General features: G+C 40.3%; 3 protein-coding genes across 13 annotated transcripts; 2 read left to right on the forward strand and 1 right to left on the reverse strand.

Annotated features, from left to right (window-relative positions):
- On the reverse strand, positions 1-3,271 carry polr3k (polymerase (RNA) III (DNA directed) polypeptide K). Of its 2 annotated transcripts, none has more exons than XM_061223722.1 (3): positions 3,026-3,271; positions 1,277-1,364; positions 1-894 (listed from the first exon to the last, which is right to left on the reverse strand). In XM_061223722.1, the coding sequence occupies exons 1-3, from the start codon at positions 3,044-3,046 to the stop codon at positions 767-769; spliced, it is 237 nt and encodes a 78-aa protein (XP_061079706.1). In that variant the 5' UTR covers positions 3,047-3,271; the 3' UTR covers positions 1-766. The 2 variants fall into 2 exon arrangements, with proteins under 2 accessions (XP_061079706.1, XP_061079704.1); XM_061223720.1 differs by lacking the exon at positions 3,026-3,271 and adding an exon at positions 2,362-2,764.
- On the forward strand, positions 2,812-7,974 carry snrnp25 (small nuclear ribonucleoprotein 25). 7 transcript variants are annotated; one of them, XM_061223715.1, is made up of 7 exons: positions 2,812-2,901; positions 3,646-3,868; positions 4,364-4,454; positions 4,585-4,690; positions 5,137-5,211; positions 5,715-5,785; positions 7,711-7,974. In XM_061223715.1, the coding sequence occupies exons 2-6, from the start codon at positions 3,650-3,652 to the stop codon at positions 5,770-5,772; spliced, it is 549 nt and encodes a 182-aa protein (XP_061079699.1). In that variant the 5' UTR covers positions 2,812-2,901; positions 3,646-3,649; the 3' UTR covers positions 5,773-5,785; positions 7,711-7,974. The 7 variants fall into 7 exon arrangements, with proteins under 7 accessions (XP_061079699.1, XP_061079697.1, XP_061079698.1 ...); XM_061223713.1 differs by having other exon boundaries at positions 2,824-2,901; positions 3,635-3,868; XM_061223714.1 differs by having other exon boundaries at positions 2,855-2,901; positions 3,650-3,868.
- An 18-nt stretch (positions 7,975-7,992) lies between these two features.
- LOC133114387 (uncharacterized) lies at positions 7,993-18,056 on the forward strand. 4 transcript variants are annotated; one of them, XM_061223710.1, is made up of 10 exons: positions 7,993-8,109; positions 8,695-8,757; positions 9,001-9,165; positions 11,615-11,725; positions 12,094-12,141; positions 13,254-13,439; positions 14,910-15,029; positions 15,188-15,268; positions 15,580-15,727; positions 16,939-18,056. In XM_061223710.1, exons 3-10 carry the CDS (start codon positions 9,009-9,011, stop codon positions 17,045-17,047), a joined length of 960 nt encoding a protein of 319 aa, XP_061079694.1. In that variant the 5' UTR covers positions 7,993-8,109; positions 8,695-8,757; positions 9,001-9,008; the 3' UTR covers positions 17,048-18,056. The 4 variants fall into 4 exon arrangements, with proteins under 4 accessions (XP_061079694.1, XP_061079692.1, XP_061079693.1 ...); XM_061223708.1 differs by having other exon boundaries at positions 8,695-9,165; XM_061223709.1 differs by lacking the exon at positions 8,695-8,757 and having other exon boundaries at positions 8,020-8,109.
- The last annotated feature ends 249 nt before the right edge of the window (positions 18,057-18,305 follow it).

An 18,305-nucleotide genomic window follows, 5' to 3' on the forward strand; every position in this document is an offset into this window, starting at 1 on the left:
GCTGTTTTATGTCTTTAATAAACCATGTCATACAGTACAGCCGTATGTTAAACGCAAAGGTCTTCCTACTCTTCTTAAATTTAGAGACAACTTCATCAGGGTGAAATTTATAGTCTCCCTTCTGTAATTGACAATCCTTCCACATCATGGCCTCTACAGGTTACAGCTCTTGAGTAGCAGATTTTAAAAAAAACAGCATAGCTTCCAGTATAGAGCCGTCAGAAAACTAAAAGTTAGGTAACTGGAACAAAGGCCCTCTGGGCCTCCAGGACAAGAGCTGTGCACCCCTAGTCAAACCAAACCCTTTCCCTGGGTTATCTTCTTTCTGAAATTACATGCTCGACTTGTAATTCTGTGGTCTGAATTTCTAATGCGAGAGGATAGGATGTCCCCTTAACCAAGAAGGAAGTTATCCTTTAACTGATATCCTTAACGATGCATCAAACACAAAAAGTCGTATACCTCTGCAAAACAAATCAGCAGTTGATCCATACCTTTATTAGATTGCACTTGTATAAGCACAAATCTATACTATACTCCTTACTAAATAGCCCTTCAACAACCTCAAAGTTTCTGATCGGGTGTACTGTCAATCATTCCTTGTCCAGAGAACCCAATATGTGCCCATTAAATTAATTCCACGGAAAAAGTAACAGAAGAGGAAAAACCAAACTTCTGTATGGTTCTGTAAACCTCTTTGCACGTCCATCAGCCAGTGTGCGCTCCAGACTGACCAGGTTGGTGATGTCATGCCACCACCACCAGCTCAATCTCTCCAGCGATGGCCGCACTGTATGTTGCAGCACTTGTAGAACGTGGTCATGGGCTCGTCCGCCGAGCGCGTCTGAATCTGCATAAAATACGCACGCGGGTGCTCGCACTTCGGACACGTTTCTGGAATTAAACACACAGCCAAAACTCAGACCTGGCTCAAATACATACTTGTTTTGGATTCAAATACTTTTCTACGCTTTACTGAGCCTGTCTGGTGTATTGGAACCTATCGCAAAAAGTGTAAAAAGTATTTCACGTATTTCACACAGGTCTGATTAACATCACAAGAGTTTGCACATATAAGCTATGGTGGTTTCGTTGCATTACGAAGGATCATTTAATACTAGGAACCTGTGTGAAATAATACACATTCAGATATTACAATGAAGTTGTTGAGCAACTTAGAATTAAGGGCACAAGAACAGTAGGTTACCAAATGTGACTGAGTCAAGAAATGCAAGTTTCATACAGAAACAAGATAAACACATAATGTAAATATTACCTGGCGTGGAATCCACATTTTCCCAGGCAGCTGCACCACCCAGCACATCGTCCACCTCTTTCAGTTTGGGGTACTTCCTATTGTTCACCTGAAATCAATAAAATGTGTATTATGCCAAGAACACAACAAGCTCAATGCTGTAAGACACCTGCATAGATTTGTCAATCTTTCTATAGACTAAGTTGCGCCATATAATTATCTCCCAATGTCTGTTAGCCCATCCAGATTACGACAGGGGCCAAACAGCTTTTCAGCACTGTTCATGGGATCAGTATAACAGGTTGTCGTGGCAACAACCAAAGATTAGATGGTCTAAAGTAGCGATTGATAATCGGGGTTCATGAACCGGATGGCTGGACTACACTGAACTGTTAATCATTGACTTGTTTGAAACAAATATTTCCCTCTCCACACCAAAACACAATGATTTGTTGAAATTAGTGAGTCACTGACAGCATATGGTAGGTCCACTCGTTAATCATTTTCATGAAGTCTCATTCTCCCATTAGGACATCCCTGCAAGTTTGGGTAGAAATCGCTCCAATTGCCATCTGTCAGGCAACTGCACTTAGTGAAATCATTGGTCCTGCCCATGTGTCTGACAGATAGCAGCGGGGAGGCACGTAGTGAGACCTGAGAATTCCATCAGCTGCCATTGTACCGTGACAACACTGCAAAGGGGATATATCCGTTCTAAAACAATGCTATATATATTTCCACTTGTCTCAACGTTACATTGTGATATTTGTCAATAACAATTTCTTAAGTAAATTTTATTTATACAGCACCTTTCACAGACAGTCACAAAGTGCTTCACAGGATCAAACATAAAAAGAAATAATAACAATAATAATACATAAAAGAAGTCAATAAAACCAACAAATCACAAATAACAGGATATGAAATAAACGGAAATACAGTCACAAAAACAGCTAGACACACGCCTGTTTGAAGAGATGAGATTAAAGCGTATTAAAACGTCAAAAAGACAGGTGCTAACAGTAAAATTCGCAATTATTACAGATATTTCACTTGGCTTTTGCCCAGTGTTAGACCAATAAACCAAAATTAACTGCCTAACTTACCTTTCTCGTGATGTTATGCACATATGGACATGTGTTACATGCGAATCTATAACATTTTTGTCCCTCCTCCACAATCAACACATTCCCGCATGTCGGACAGAAGAGCAGCATCTTCCCACCTTGAACGCAACGTATATGAAAATATCTGATAAATATTTAACTTGCGACACTTCAGTTATGTATAGAAACGGACCTTATTTCAAAACTTGTGGCGTTTCATCATCTCAAGATTCAGTGCGTGTTACAGTCTTTTACATCCGATGTGCAACAAAGATGTAAATGCCACCTCACCTCTTCGAATACAAACATCAATTTTGTCGAGTTAACTGTGACTTTAAATTAAGTGTTAAGTGTTTATTTTGTAATATTTCCATTGATTAAATACGTGAAAAAGAGAATAGCTAAAACGTGTTTGCCTAACCGATTCATTCTAGAGGGACATTTTATGACGAGTACGTTTACGGAATATTTAGCTTCCGGGGCACCTCAGGGATTTCAACTAACAGCTCAGAGAAGCTCATTTCAGCTGTAAACCTCATGGTGAGGATAATATAAACGAAAGTAGCACAGAGTGAATTGTACCAACAAAACATTAACAGCATTAAAAAATAGACAGCATTGAGAAGCAAGTATGTAATATTAGATACTTAGTTAACGTACTTACAAAGATGCTCATGTTTTGCATTGTGAAATCGCGATAATTTGCAGTCCTGTTTTCATTTGTTGTTACAGTTACTGTGGTCAATCAGTTTGAGATTGCAAGTGTTAGCTAGCAAACGTCACGCTACAAAGCATCAATCGTTAGTTACAATATAATTTTTAAATGCAGTTAAAAATCGCAACAGATTATTCGTTTCCTAACTTAATTAGTTCTTCCAAATTAGTTCATCAAAATGAGTTATCCCTCTCTTTAACTATTTTTCAAATCATTATTTGCTAATGCAGAGGTGGACACTCCAGGTACAGAAAGTAAAAGCCCTTGTTCCAAACACCTAAATTTGCTAATTAGCACAATTCTGCAGCCAGGAGGTAGAATAATTAGTGAATCAGCTAGATGACTTTATGGGTGAAAGAAACACATGGCAGGACTTTTACTTTCTGACCACTGGCTCTTCCACTTCTACGCTAACGATAGGCTCGTACAGGTTTGGATTAGAGGTCCAGATTCCAGTGCTGTAATGGGGCAACATTAGTTAGGGTTGTCCAATCTTATCCAAAGAAGGCTGGTGTGCATACCGTTTGTTTTGTACTATTACATATTATTAGCCTTTAGCTTCTTTTCAGACAGATGGCGGAGGTGGAAGAGACAAATCCCGATGTGGAGCTGGCAGTCAAGGACGTGGCCCGAGAAAGTGAAGATGATGAAAAAGATGACGAGGAGCTAGTGGGTGAAGAGGAGGAAGAGGAAGATGAAGAAGCACTACCGCATTCCGAATTTCTGGACATTTTCGAGGAGGGGCTTGCTCGGATCGTGCAAGATCCTTTACTGTGTGATCTCCCGATTCAGGTTTATATGAAAATTTTGTTTTCACATCTTGGTGTTATATGTAGCCAAACGTATGTTGCATAACAAATAGTAGGGATATACCAATTTAAGGGCCATCATGTCTCAGGTTTTCCTGAAAATGTTCATAAAGAAATGTCCTTCAGTATGCAATAATATTGGGAGCCTTTGAGACACCTGCCATGCATTGCCCTGTCATTTCTTAACCATAAATAGTTTGACAGCAATTCAAATATGTGTGAATGATCCTCCCTCCAAAGCAAGTTTCTTTGAGGAGAATTTCATGAAAATCTGAGATTTCAAGAGACTTTTGTTTCCCGATTAGCGTGTAATGGGATGAAACTACAGGGGGAACTATTTCTACATACCAATTACACACACCCTTGGAATTCTAATCTAAAGTGTCTGGCAGTTCAAAAAAGGTATTTTATTTTCTCATGGAACAACATTTATTCATTGCTGCAGATTGTTTACCTCTTATGTCGGTATTTGACCTAGGTGACATTGGAGGAGGTTAATTCACAGGTGGCTCTGGAGTACGGCCAGGCTATGACGGTCCGTGTATGTAAGGCAGATGGAGAAGTCATGCGTGAGTATCTTTTCTCTTGTCTGTGGAAGGCTTCAACAATCGAAATCAGTAAAGGTTAATGGTGAGAATTTATACAGGAGTGTGATTCCTGAGGTTTGTAATGAGTATGTATTGTATTTGTGTATTTTAGCCATTGTTGTTGTACAGAATGCCACAGTTCTGGACCTGAAGAAGGCTATCTGCCGCTTTATGGAGCTGAAACAGCAGCGGGAGGGTGGAGTCAAGCACGTCAGCTGGTGAAGCGCATAAACGGCAGCACACACACGTTAAAAAGACCCAAGTGTCAGTCTATTGATCTCTCGCCAGTAGGGGTCGCCATTTAGCTCAACTTTGCGATTGAGGCCTCTTTGGCATGCTGTGCAAGCTACCTCATTTACACAGCACTTCGTTTTCACAACTTCATTTTTTATAGTTTTATGCTGTCATAATCTTCATAATAATGACAGTATATATGTGAAAGTAAGCAAATAAAAACTCAACCAGTTTGTTGATGTTGTAGAAAATAGCTAACATGCACAACATTAATTGGTGCATTGTTATCAATCTTCGATGGCAACCATTTACTTATTTTTAATGTATTTATTGTATTTTGCCATACAGATGTTTAGGACATTGGAATATCACTAAATTCCAGTCTATGTTCCGATATGTCTGCAGCATGTGTGTGTTGTTTTCGCAACAGGAGATATGTATGGAGAACTTTCCATTTAGTGTTCGAGGGGGAAAAGTTGGAAGATGACAAAATGAAACTGAAAGAGTAAGTACTAACTGCTTTGCAGTTATGAAAATGTATTCATGGCTTAAGAATAGTTTGCATGGCTGCTGGTATAATCAATGTGAGCTATGAATGGACAAGGTTCCAGTGGCTGTTCAGTCATGCTTTTACCATATGACTAACATCTCTAAGGCCAGGTATTCTTTTCCATTTGCTAATCGGGAGAAGGTCATCTGTGTTTTTTTCCTGTAATGTCAGTTGTAAATCTTTACCCACTGTAAATGAATCGGAGATTATATTTGCTGAAAAAATGTGGTTGATGAAAATGCATTCTTGCCCATTATAACTGTGTTGCATGTCTAGACTTAATGACATGTTTGAAAATGGTATACTTTATATTATGAATACAAATGCATTAGGATTGTATTAACCATTCACACTGAAGCTGAAGCATCTTGCTTTTTCTTAAAACAAGAAACAATGTTTTTGGTTGAATGACTAGCGAAGTTAAGTTAAGTTCTCTTCAAAAATGTGATTACTTTCAGCTATGGGATACGGAACAGGGATGAAGTGACATTCATGAAGAAACTGCGGAAGAAGTGAGGGAGCAAGAACGGTAAGGTGAAAAAAGGAAACAGTAGGGAGGGGACAAAGCAGGAAGTGAGGGTAGGAGGGAGGGAAGGAAGGAAGGAAGGTGGTAAGGGAAGAAGGAAGGGAATAAGGGGATAAGGGTTGAAGTGAGAATGGAACTGAGGAAGGAACAGGAGGGGTTACAATGGACTATGAGTTGTCAGACCTGGTTACCTGGATATTTAGGATGAAGGCCTTCTCCAAATCAGCTGGCTTGCCTACTATTGAGTATACAAGTTGCATATGCGACTTGTATACTTAATAGTAGGCAAGGAAGCTGTTTTGGAAATGGTGTCAATGCAGACTGTGGTGAGATAGGCACTTTTTAACATTTTTCCCCTGTAACAAAGTGCTGGCAATGACTGACTTGTTGGTACCTATTAATACTTTTTGCTCTCCACAATAAACAACAATGGTTAACACTCAGTGGCCACTTTATTAGGTAGTCTTTTACTTCAGCTTGTTTATGCAAATATTTTATCAGCCAATCATGTGGCAGCAACTACATGCATAAATGCATGCAGACGTGGTCAAGTGGTTCAGCTTTTTTTTTCAGGCCAAATGTCAGAATGGGGAAGAAATGTGATTTAAGTGATTTTGACCGTGGAATGATTGTTGGTACAAGATTGGAGTATCTCAGAAATGGCTGATGGCTGTGGGGATTTTCACACACAAGAGTGTCAGTTTGCAGAGAATGGTGCGAAACATCCAGTGAGCAGCAGTTTTGCAGGCAAGGAAGGCTTGTTAATGAGAGAGGTCAGAGAAGGGCCAGACTGGTCAAAGCTGACTGGAAGGTGACACTAATGCAAATAATCATGCATTACAACTGTGATATGCAGAAGAGCATCTCTAAACACACAACACATCAAATCTCACGTCAAAAAGTGGATAGCCTACAGCAGTAGAAGACCAATAAGTCTAAAAATAAGTCTAATAAATACCTAATAAAGTGTTCATTGAGCGTATACACAGTATTTGAACAGATAGTATATTTCATTATATTATATATATATATACATATATATATTAAAAACGACTTCATACACTTTTTAATTTGCCTGTGGCAACCACATTCAAAGCATCATTGGCTTTGTTCTAGAGGACCTCTATAAGCTCTGACTATGGCATGTAACATATAGCATTTCCTCCTGGGGAAAGATGCAAAGCTGTAGAAACAGACACACACAGGCTTTGTTAATATCGCTGTGCCTGCCTGACAGTCCCCTCAGTGACATAGCATGAGAATAACATGAGGCACCCGTTCCGTTATGCAAACTTGCATTCTGCTTCCTTCCATACTTGACAGTACATTCTTCCAAGGACACTAGCTAGTGTACTTTGTAGTATGTACGTGCACAGTTACGCTTCATTGCATTTGGAGCACCACAAAGCAGGTACTGTACTTTGCGAGTGTGTCAGAGGTTTCTGGCCTCAAGTGCTTATAAACTGGGTTCTTCCAGCTTCCAAGTAAAATTGGTAGTTCATTGGAATGAATGGTATATAATATATACTTGCTATCAGTAAGTTATATCCATTATCAGTACATTTGAAAACAGCAATTCCTCCCTGTTTTCATTGGCAGTAGCTGAGTTGAATGTTAAATGATCAAAATCCGGGTCTATGCGACGGAGAAACACACTCCTGCTTTGTGAATTTCAGGCCATCCGAATCGATGAATGAAATTAGGGGAGCCATGCAAATATTTTATTACACATCCCCCCTGATAAAATAATCCTATCTGAATAAAGCTGTGCAGTGTTTTTAATCTACACAATCTCCATTATTCAGACGTTTCCTAGGACGTGGGTTATATGGTTTGGCCATATAAACCGCCAATTAGTTTATAGGCATATAAACCTCCTGGCCTGTAATTTTTGAAGGATTTTGTGTGCTTCTGTGTTTGTGTTTCAGATGTGTGTGAACGGGATATCACAGTGGAACCTTTAAAAAGCTACCGTGGAATCTTCCATGGTTCATCTCATATGAAGCCTACAGCAACCTTTTATATCTGTACAGAGCGCAACATTTTTGTAATTTCTTTTCATTTATTTATGTGATACAGGAAATGTGTCAAGTGTATAAAATGCCATTTTTCCGCATTTGCACTAACTTTGCATTCAGTTAATGAAATGAGGGGGGTCTAGTGCGAAAATAAAGGTGTGTTTGGAAACACCAGCAGTGGCGTAATCGGCTGTTGATGATGTTGTGATGCCGCACTGAGGAGTGCACCCGCATTTCCTTGTACGGTGGCAGACCGATAGGATCCTCTGTCTCTGACTACTGCACTCTGCTACTGCACTCTGCTGCAAGGTGAGTTCACTTCTGCCCATACGCAGGGTCTGGAAATGGTACCTTTAAAAAAGACCATAGGCAACTGATTTCAGTTATGATTTTTGTAAAGCAGAGGAGCGTGGGTGTACCTCAAAAGTGGTAGATAACTGATCTCACTCAGGTCAGTGTTGTGTTAAGCAGTGGCGGTGTAGTTTTATAGTGTTCCTCTATAACAGACCGTAGACAAACAGTCTTGGGTTTCATTTTACATTCAACAGTATTACAGGATCCATAGATTAATTTACTACCACTGATGAATAAGGCTTTCCATTGATTTAAGCACATAGTTTCTGTGGAAGTAGCATTTTTATGACAAACTCTGAATTTGGCACTATGACAACGTTTGTGAAGTGAATGTACCGTAGATGTACACTACAGCTCAAAAGTTTGGAATGATTGAGACATTTTTATGTTTTTTAAAGGAACTGATACTTTAATTCACCATTGAATTGATCAAGAAATACAGTCAAATAGTCATTGATGATATTACAAATTACTATTTCTATTTGAATCACTATTTGAACATTGGGTTTGTAATAATCAACTGTTTGATAACAACAACAGCTAGCACACCCTGCAGCTCTTCAGTACCAGGAGTGAGGACTGCCTTAGAGGCTTCAACGACTGGTAAGCCTGAAGAACAGAAGAGCCAGATTCAATAAGTTTTTTAATGAAACAAAAAAAAAAACCTGATCACCCGATTGACATACACAGATCACCCAATATGGATTTAAAGGCCCTCGGATTAGTGCCAACAGTCTGCGTGTCATATTCATTGTTTAATTTCTCATCCAGTACACACACACTCACGCACACGTACGTATATTGGTGAATCGGGGACGGACCCCTGTTCTCCTGGTTTGCCTTCAGTTCCCAGGATGCCCAGCACCTCTGAAATGGAGGAGCTGAAGATGATAGAGGAGGAAATGAACGAGGTAATGCTGCAGAGGCGGCAGCTGAGTGACAGACAGGCTCTGCTGGCCATGCTGCAGGAGCTCCGGAAGACCAAACGTGTGCAGCACATGCAGGAGTCTGGTATATAGCGCACCCAATCGCACCACACCTAGGCCCGGAGCATTCATTTAATCCACACTCACAGTATGGTGTGATATGCTGCAGTGCAGTGGTAACCAGCCCTGTTCCTGGAGATCTACCATCCTGTAGGTTTTCATTTGGGACGCATAACTAATAATTAGCAACTGAACAAGATCTCCAACTGTTGAACAATGTGAGCGCACTTTTAGGGTTGGAGAGAAAACCTAAATGAAGGTAAATCTCCAGGAATAGGGTTGGTCACCACTGCTGTAGAGTGTTATTTTATAGTCTGATATTGTACAGTGTGGTTTGGTGTAACGGGGTATAGCAGGTGATCCTTAATCGTGGTCCTGGAGAGCCACAGTTGGCTGTTCATTTGGTTGTGCCAAGGGGTCATTCCTTGAAAAATCAACCAGAGCTGTGGGGGATGACCACTCTAATTGGTGGCACTCACGAGTGGAAATTTGGGTTTGTGTGTCATATCTTTGGCATTAAAGCAGGAAAAAACTTTACGTCTACTTTCAGATTATGAATTTTCATAATACTACTCTGTACCAAGTTATGGTCATTCAAAAATGCTAAATTGTGCTGCTTGGAAGATTTCTTTCAATATTTGATGGCTCACTACATCAGCATCACTTGGTGTTGACTTCCAAACTTCTAAAACTAGTAGATATTTTGGATAAGAACCGACACAAGGAAAATTAAGTCAAATAGACAATATATAAAAAAAATGATACAATGCGGTCTGGAAAATAACTAAATAGAAGGTGGAAAGTTTCCAATCAAAATTAAACTTTCTAAGTAATTGAAAATGTGTAATAGGCTAAGTGCTATGCCATGACATGTTAATCATTTTAAAATGAACATTAATTTCCAATATTTATTTTGATGGCTTCCTACATCCGCACCACTTGGTGTATGGTATCCAAAATTAAAATATTTGTAAATACCTTGGTTAAAAACATCAACTTATTCAAAAAGTATACAATGCCAAAATTTGGGGACTGGCCAGAAAATGATCAAAAAGTGTGATATATTCAACAAAGTAGATGGTAAGGTAGAAAGTTCCCATTCGAAATTAAACTTTATGTTCAGCAAAATGTTTAATAGGCCCAATTATGTCCTAACAATTGAATGTACATCTAAGTTGCATCAGACATCCATTAAAATGTTTGAACAAAATGCATGAAATTACAAATATTTTTTCTGTTGTGTAGAAAATGGTTTGTATAAAACATTTGATTTTTAATTTTTATATTATGTTTATAGGCGGCACGGATGGTGCAGTGGGTAACACTGCCGCCTCACAGCAAGGAGGTCCTGGGTTCGAATCCCCTTCGGCCGGGGCCTCTCTGTGCGGAGTTTGCATGTTCTCCCCGTGTCTGCGTGGGTTTCCTCCGGGTACTCCGGTTTCCTCCCACAGTTCAAAGACATGCAGGTTAGGCTGATTGGAGAGTCTAAATTGCCCATTGTATGAGTGTGTGAGTGAATGGTGTGTGTGCCCTGTGATGGACTGGCGACCTGTCCAGGGTGTATTCCTGCCTTTCACCCAATGTATGCTGGGATAGGCTCCAGCCCCGCTGTGACCCAGTTTGGGATAAGTGGGTTAAGATGGATGGATATTGTGTTTATAATATTATTTTTTAGATTTGTATTTTCAATGTGAAAATGAAATACACAAACGCAAAATATGTTTTGATCATTGTTTTATATCAAAAACTATAATTTAGCCACATTTTGGATGTGACTATGTAAATATAGTCTTAACCAAAATATCAAAAATGTTCTAAACCAACATAACTACTAGCCTTAGAACTTTGGATACCATATACCAAGTGGCACTGGTGTAGGAAGCCATCAAAGTGAATTAAGTTTTATTATGAATTAAGGTTCTCTTATAAATTATCAAAACATGCCAAGACATAGCAGGCAGCACCAACTAATTTATGTAGGCCCGTTAAACTACATACCATTTCATTTTGATAGGAAACTTTCTGCCTAACCAACAACTTGCTTGAATACACAACACTTTTTGGTGATTTTCTGGCCGACCCAAATTTGGCATTGTATCATTTTTTTATTAATTATCTATTTGACTTCATCATAATCCTTGTGGCTGTTCTTAACCAAAATATCTTGGAAGTCATACACAAAGTGGTGTTGATATAATAAGCCATCAAATATTAAAAACAAAATGACTCAAGTGCTGACAAGCAACAAAAGCCAGCAGACCCCATGGCTCCCCTGGGCCAGGACTGATGACCACTGTGGTGCAGTATGCAGTTTAACACGGTACGGTGTCATGTAGTGTGGTGTAGCATTGTGTGGACACTCTGGTGTGGTATAGTGTGCTCGGGTGTGGTGTGGTGTGGTGTAGTATAGTGTAGTATGGTGCGATGTTGCCTCCTGGGTCTGTGCTGGTTCTTACTGTGGCTATTACCCGCAGAGGAACCTAAGAGGTCTCTGGAGATTGAAGAAATCCAGAAGCAGTTGGTAATGCTCACTGAAAAGGCGGTGGAACTACAGGAGCGCAAAAACAAGGTCCAGAGCCAACCAGGTACCGCCCTGTGTGTTTGTGTGTGTTATGTCAAAAATGTCAGTTAGAACCTTATAATTCTAAGGTTTCGCATTGTTGCCCACAAGTGCACTGTGTGATATCACTAGGATAGAAAACAGAAATCACAACACTTGGTGCAAAACCTTGGGCCTGTTCCACAAAGCAGGATTACCAAATTTGCTGGATAACTGCAACCAGGGTAAAACCCAGAGCCCTCCAAAATCTGGAATATGTTTGGAGTTTTTTGGCAGAGGTGGAACAGATCTATGGTCACGTTGTTTTGATCGTAAATTTTGATTGTTGATGTTCACTTGAGATGAAGCCACACGCCCCAAACTATTGCCACACCCTCTCTATCCACTCTGCAGATCCTGTGTTTGTCCAGCCTGTTATAGCACCTCAATCGCCCAAGCCGGGTAAGTGCCAAGAAACTCAAACCCTGGTCTGTGGGAATGCTGCCGTCTTGAGGCTTAAAGGTCTGAACAAATTGATCAGAAATATACGCAAAAACATGCCAAAATAAATATATTAACAAAATATATTGTTAAGAAGCAAGAATACACTGGTGGGCTTAGTAATAACAAACAACTTGGTAGACTGCAGAAGACCACTGTACTGGAGGTTGGAAGAATACTTTCAGCCGTGAAGAAAACCTCTTATTCAACTATCGAACAGATCAAGAACACTCTCCAGGATGTAGGCATAAATGTGTCAAAGACAACCATAGTTGTACAGTACTGTGCAGAAGTCTTAGGCACCCTAGATTTTTATTATATATATGTTTATTTTGTTGTGTGTGTTAGTATAAAAGAACACATTTCAGATTTCCAAATATTCATTTTCCAAAAGATGTAATTTTACAGAGACATTTTTGTATTTAATTTTAAAAAGTAACGTACTACTGTAAGCAGTTGACTACTTTTTACATAAAAACTTGATCAAGGCTGTCTGAGATCAGAAGCAAGGAGCCAACCAAAGTCTGCAGAAGAACTGTGGCAAGTTCTCCAACATGCTTGGAACAACCTCCCTGCTGATTGTCTTATAGAACTGCAGGACAGCGTTGGCTATCTCAGAGAAGTGATGCAATTTTAAGGGGTGGTTCAAAGGGTGGTCCAAAAATATTGATTTGATTCAGTTTTGAACTATTCTGCCAAATTACTAAAATATAATGTAAAATGTTTAGTATGTTTATTTAGGACCTTTCATTTAATTATTTTTGAAAGAATCATATCTGTACAGAATGTTATACAGGTCCCTAAGACTTTTGCACAGTACTGAATATGATATATGAAACCTGATTGCCTGATCGACTACAGCTAATCTCCGTTCATGGCCTAAAACTGGAAGACAGACTGAAGACGTCACATATCACGTATGAAAAAGGCTTTAATTCCCACACAGATCACTGTGTAGTGTTGAAAATGGACAGGGTGTACATCAATCTCATTGCTTCATTTCAAATCCAATGTATGCACACACACACACATCAAATTTGGGGATGGCCCCCTGTTTCCTGGTTTGCCTACAGTTCTCAAGATGCCCACAGTTCCCAGGATGCCCAGCACCTCGGAGATGCAGGAGTTGGAGAGGATAGAGGTGGAAATGAACAAGGTGGTGCTGCAGAGGCGACAGCTCTGTGACAGACGGGCTATGCTGACCATGCTGGAGGAATTCAGGAAGCAGAGCAGCAATATACCACACATGCCGCATCCTGGTATACAGCGTACCCTATCACAGCCAAGCCTGGGTCACTTGCCCACTCACACCACAACTAGACCCAGTGCATTCATTCAATTCATTGGGGCGACATGGCTCAGGCAGTAAGAGCAGTCGTCTGGCAGTCGGAGGGTTGCCGGTTCGATCCCCCACCTGGGCTGTGTCGAAGTGTCCCTGAGCAAGACACCTAACCCCTAAAATGCTCCTGACGAGCTGGTCGGCGCCTTGCATGGCAGCCAATTGCTGTCGGTGTGTGAGTGTGTGTATGAATGGGTGAATGAGAATCATCAATTGTACAGCGCTTTGGATAAAGGCGCTATATAAATGCCAACCATTTACCATTTAATCTACACTGTTTCTTGTTAAAAATCCATTATTTTACTTCCTTTTCTCTCCCAGTGATTACTCTATTTTACAAATATACAAAAACCTGGTCTGGTATAGTACGGTGTGGTATACTGCAGTGTGTTATTTTATAGCTTGATGTGGTGTTGTGTAATTTGGTGTACTGGGGTAAAGCAGATGATCCTAGATTAGGGGGGTGAGATAATAGTGAGAGTTAGAATTTGACGCCCATTTTGGAAATGATTAACACTATTAATACAAGACGTTTGACACCAAAACCAACTCTCAACTCCGTATCTTGAAATAAACCCCCACCCCTTGCAAATGAAAAAAATAACACTAAAAAATGACGTTTTCTGGCTATTCCGCCATGTGTAGGCACTGACTAGTGTTTTTTTCAGCTAATACTAGTGTGTATAAATAATTTAACTTCATTCAGAATGCTTTGTTAACAATAACAATTTAATTTCAATTTGAGAATTTATTTAAACATTTATTTTTCATTATTATTGAGTCACAGTGGCATGGAAGATGCCAGCCTCTCAAAACTTTGCTGGAATTTCTCATATTCCAGAGTGGTTCTGTCACTCCTCCTTCGGAAGATGGGGTCAGCTCTAGGCAGAAGCATGGCGCTCTCTCTGGCGACCTGGACCTCTACCTTCATCCTCTGCTGCGTAGCATTGTCGTCCAGAGTTTCATCCATGAGGAACTTCTCTATTTCTCCACTGTGAAGGGGCCACCACTAGATTTCAGTGTCTCTTTAGATTTTGTTTTTTGGGCGGGGTGGGGGATTTATTTCATGCTAGGTACCCACTTCTTATACAAAATATCTTTCAAATGACCCAATGCATCACCACTGAAATGGGCGTAATCAGTTTCCTAATTTTGTATTTTTGACTCAATTATCTCTGCCCCCATCCTAGAGAGTTTTGCCTTAAGATCATCAACCGATTCAGACTGCTTTATGGGCCAATTGCTATCCTACTCAAGTGCTGAGTTGCAACAAAAGCCAGCAGACAGTATAGTAGCTAGGGTGTAGTGTGGTGTGGTGTAGTATAGTTTAGTATGGTGCGGTGTTGCCTCCTGGGTCTGTGCTGGTTTATACTGTGGCCATTCCCCGCAGCAGAAGCTAAGAAGTCTCCAGAGATTCAGGAAATCCAGAAGCAGCTGGCAATGCTCTCTGCAAAGGAGATGGAACTACAGGGGCAAAAAGACGTGGTCCTCTATTCCCAGAACCAACCGGGTAACGCACATACAGCACTGAACAACATAGGCTTACAGAGTTGCCAAGTCCACTTATAATACAATACTTTTAGTTTCTTTTCCCACCTTTTTTCAGTGTTTTTTAGTTAAGGTGAAGCTATACCCCTAAAATTTTGCCTCTCTCTCTCCAAAATGCAGATGTTTTCCTAGATAATGATGGCACGGATGGTGTATCCCCCGTTGGCAAGCTGTTTATAGTACCTCCACCATCCAAGCCAGGTGAGTCTGAGTCACAAGTAGCTCAAACCCAGGTCTACAGGAATGCTGAAAAATGTGAGCACCACTGCATTCCCATCGATTCTCTCATTGCTGGTGTACTCTTGAGCTTAAAGTACTGAACCTATGTCTGAGCTGTGTGTGTTAGTCACTTGGGATGAGAACATCTGCTACATATATATAAATGAGCCAGTAAAGCTGACTCATTGTATGCAGCCTTTTTAATCTTTCCCACACTGAAATTAAGAATGCATCAGAGAAGTCTGTTAAATTTCCCTGTTTGAATTGTGTCAAGCTAAGGCTTGTTGGTGTAGCTCCACAGGTGATTCTGGAAGTTAAGGACCTTCCAAACACCCCGTCCCTCACGCAATGCCCGGCCTGCTACGAGTTTATCATCACTGAAACGGTTTCTAGGGTGGGGAGCACCACCTGGATGGTGTGTTTCATGTCCACCTTGCTTGGGTATGTCATCAGTAAGCTCAACACCTACTGGAGTTACAGATCTTTGCAGCAGTATTTTCCTATTCTGTGAAATGTGTTAATGCCATTTTTATTGTTTTATAGTAGGACAACAGCTTATTGTTAATGTGAGTAGGTGTTTTATTTGATTCCAACCAGAATTGTATGCCATGTCTGGAGTGTGAACCTCAAAACCTGTGATCCCCTAGGGGAATTATAACTGTACTTAGTTAACATTCAAAGTCAACTATGTGTAATTTGCATAAGAATAGAATAGATGACAGAAGAATCCTTTGAATGGTGAAGAGAAATCCCTTTGTAACTGTTGAACAGATCAAGAACACTCTCCATGATGTAGGGGTAGATGTGTCAAAGACAACCATCAAGAGAAGATTATGCCAGCAGAACCTCAGAGGGTTCACCACAAGATGCAAACCCATGGCAAGCTGAATGGCCAGGTTATAGTTTGCAAAATGTGCATTAAAGGAGTAACCTTTCAAAAGTAGTTTGATATGCAATTTGAACATAAGGGCATTGCAGAAACCTGATGAAAGTATTAAATATTGTTTTGGAGAAGTAAAGTTAAGGAGATAACCACTCAAGGAGTTCCTTCCCCTATAACTTCTGACCCATAGTTTGTGCCGCTGGCCCCCAGGCAAGACAATGCAAATATTTGACAAATGTTAGGTTGAGTGACATTTAAGGACTATTAGACTATTTCTGGTTATATTCATTTAGCGTTAGTTAGCTAGCTAGTTTGCTTTCATAAGGTGATGTTATCGATAACGTTAGCTAGCTAGTTTGTTTTCATAAGGACATTATAGTTGTGCAGTTACAGTTGAAACAAAGCACCCCTCATCTGAGAAAAATGAGAGAGGTCAGAGAATGGCGAGACTGGTTCAAGCTGACAGGAAGGTGACAGTAACTCAAATAACCACACGTTATGACAGAAGAGCATTTCTGAATGCACAACTCGTCGAACCTTGAAGTGGATCGGCTACAGCAGTAGAATACCAATAAGTGATGTCTATTGAATTGGTTATTACATTGAATGTAAGATACTTTTTTTTGTGGCAGAAAAACAAATTCTGTTTTCAACAGGATTTGTAAAAATAGCATGGTAGGATATGAATTAACTTTCCTTGTCACTCTCTGTGAAAACAGGGATGGTTATTATTATTATGATGATGATGATGATCTTCTCCTCCACACAGGTGTGTGGCTGGTTGTTGCCTCATCCCTTTCTGCACAAAACGCTTCAAAGACGTGGAGCACAAGTGCCCCAAATGCCGGAACAAAATCCACACCAACACAAAGCTGTGAGTTGGCCTGCAGATTGCCCCCCCTCCTGGGGCGTTGCGGAGAAAGAAAGGGTTTCTGCCCCTTGCACGAACAGGAAGCGGCTGGGAGAGATAGAGAGGAATAGGATGAGGAAGAGGAGGATGCAGTAATGACCTTCGACGTAACAAGTCCTCACCCGACTGTGGCCCCTCTGAGCTGTGGGAGGCTTACTGATGCCCCCTCTGAGCCCCCTTGTGGCTTTCCTCCAGTACTTTCATTTCACAGCTGGACTTACTCTTACACTGTAAACTGCCACCAGCAGCTTACTACCAGGTAGATTGTAAAGGAGCAGTTTATTTGTGGGTAGACTGTAAAGGATTTCTCTGCTCAGAAGTAGCCCACACTTTCTGCACAATAGCATGTGCACTCGGGTGTGTTAGAGGCCACATCAATCAGGAATTTAAAACAGAAACCCTGCTAGTCCAGTATACATTTACTTGTACTTGTGCCATGCTGGTCCAGTTCACGTTTACTTGTGCTTTTGCCCTGTTAGTCCAGTACATGTTTATCACCAGAGGACTCACTGAAAATTTATTTTGAAGTCGTTTTGTTTAATTGTTTGTTCTTAAAACAGATCCCAAGGTAGACAGGGTTATGAACTGCCTTCTTTTCCTTTCATCTATCATTACATATGATAAGTTCAATGAACATGAGACTGTTCTAGGATATACTGGTTAATAAGGGACTATACATGATACATAGAAAGTATGAGTGTATAACAGTTTGCTACATAAATACCTAACATTTACATCCACACAAATGGAGAATCAGAACGATTGCTGTGCTGTGTGCACAAGTCAGATGGAATAATCTCTTTGCTTCTTAAAAGTATGGATTTCCTATATGCAGTAGGACTTAATTTGCTTATTTGTTCACTGGTAAGCAGGAGTGCGTGGTTGTACAACAATAGTAATTTTGTCAGAATCATGGATGCAAAATAAACAGCTGTAGAACATGTGTTAGTTCCTGAGAAGTTGTTTTGTCTATACAATTGGACCATAGAACTGTGTATACGAATAAAACTGTGTGAATATGAGACATCTCTGGTCATGTTGAATCTCACCTGGGGCCTGTATCACCAAGCAGCTGCTTCGGTCCATGGTCCAGGTTTGTTCCGGGCTTTACGAGTGTAGTTATTATAATTCAGCGAACTCAATGATCCTGCTTTGTGGAACAGGCCCCTTACTAATATTATTGGAGTTTATACTATCACTAATAACCAACTGCACCAGTTTGCATC

The sequence above is a fragment of the Conger conger genome, chromosome 16 (assembly GCF_963514075.1).
Source record: "Conger conger chromosome 16, fConCon1.1, whole genome shotgun sequence".
NCBI classification, from domain to species: domain Eukaryota; kingdom Metazoa; phylum Chordata; class Actinopteri; order Anguilliformes; family Congridae; genus Conger; species Conger conger.

Coding starts and splice junctions, on each gene's coding strand:
- snrnp25 (XM_061223713.1), top strand. Junction 4,455..4,584: donor GGCAGATGGAGAAGTCATGC/GTGAGTATCTTT, acceptor TGTGTATTTTAG/CCATTGTTGTTGTACAGAAT. Junction 5,212..5,714: donor GACAAAATGAAACTGAAAGA/GTAAGTACTAAC, acceptor GATTACTTTCAG/CTATGGGATACGGAACAGGG.
- polr3k (XM_061223720.1), bottom strand. CDS start 2,472: ATGCTGCTCTTCTGTCCGACATGCGGGAATGTGTTGATTGTGGAGGAG. Junction 1,365..2,361: donor TGCATAACATCACGAGAAAG/GTAAGTTAGGCA, acceptor TATTGATTTCAG/GTGAACAATAGGAAGTACCC. Junction 895..1,276: donor AAATGTGGATTCCACGCCAG/GTAATATTTACA, acceptor GTTTAATTCCAG/AAACGTGTCCGAAGTGCGAG.
- LOC133114387 (XM_061223708.1), top strand. CDS start 9,009: ATGCCCAGCACCTCTGAAATGGAGGAGCTGAAGATGATAGAGGAGGAA. Junction 13,440..14,909: donor ACCACACATGCCGCATCCTG/GTATACAGCGTA, acceptor CATTCCCCGCAG/CAGAAGCTAAGAAGTCTCCA. Junction 15,728..16,938: donor TTCATGTCCACCTTGCTTGG/GTATGTCATCAG, acceptor TCCTCCACACAG/GTGTGTGGCTGGTTGTTGCC.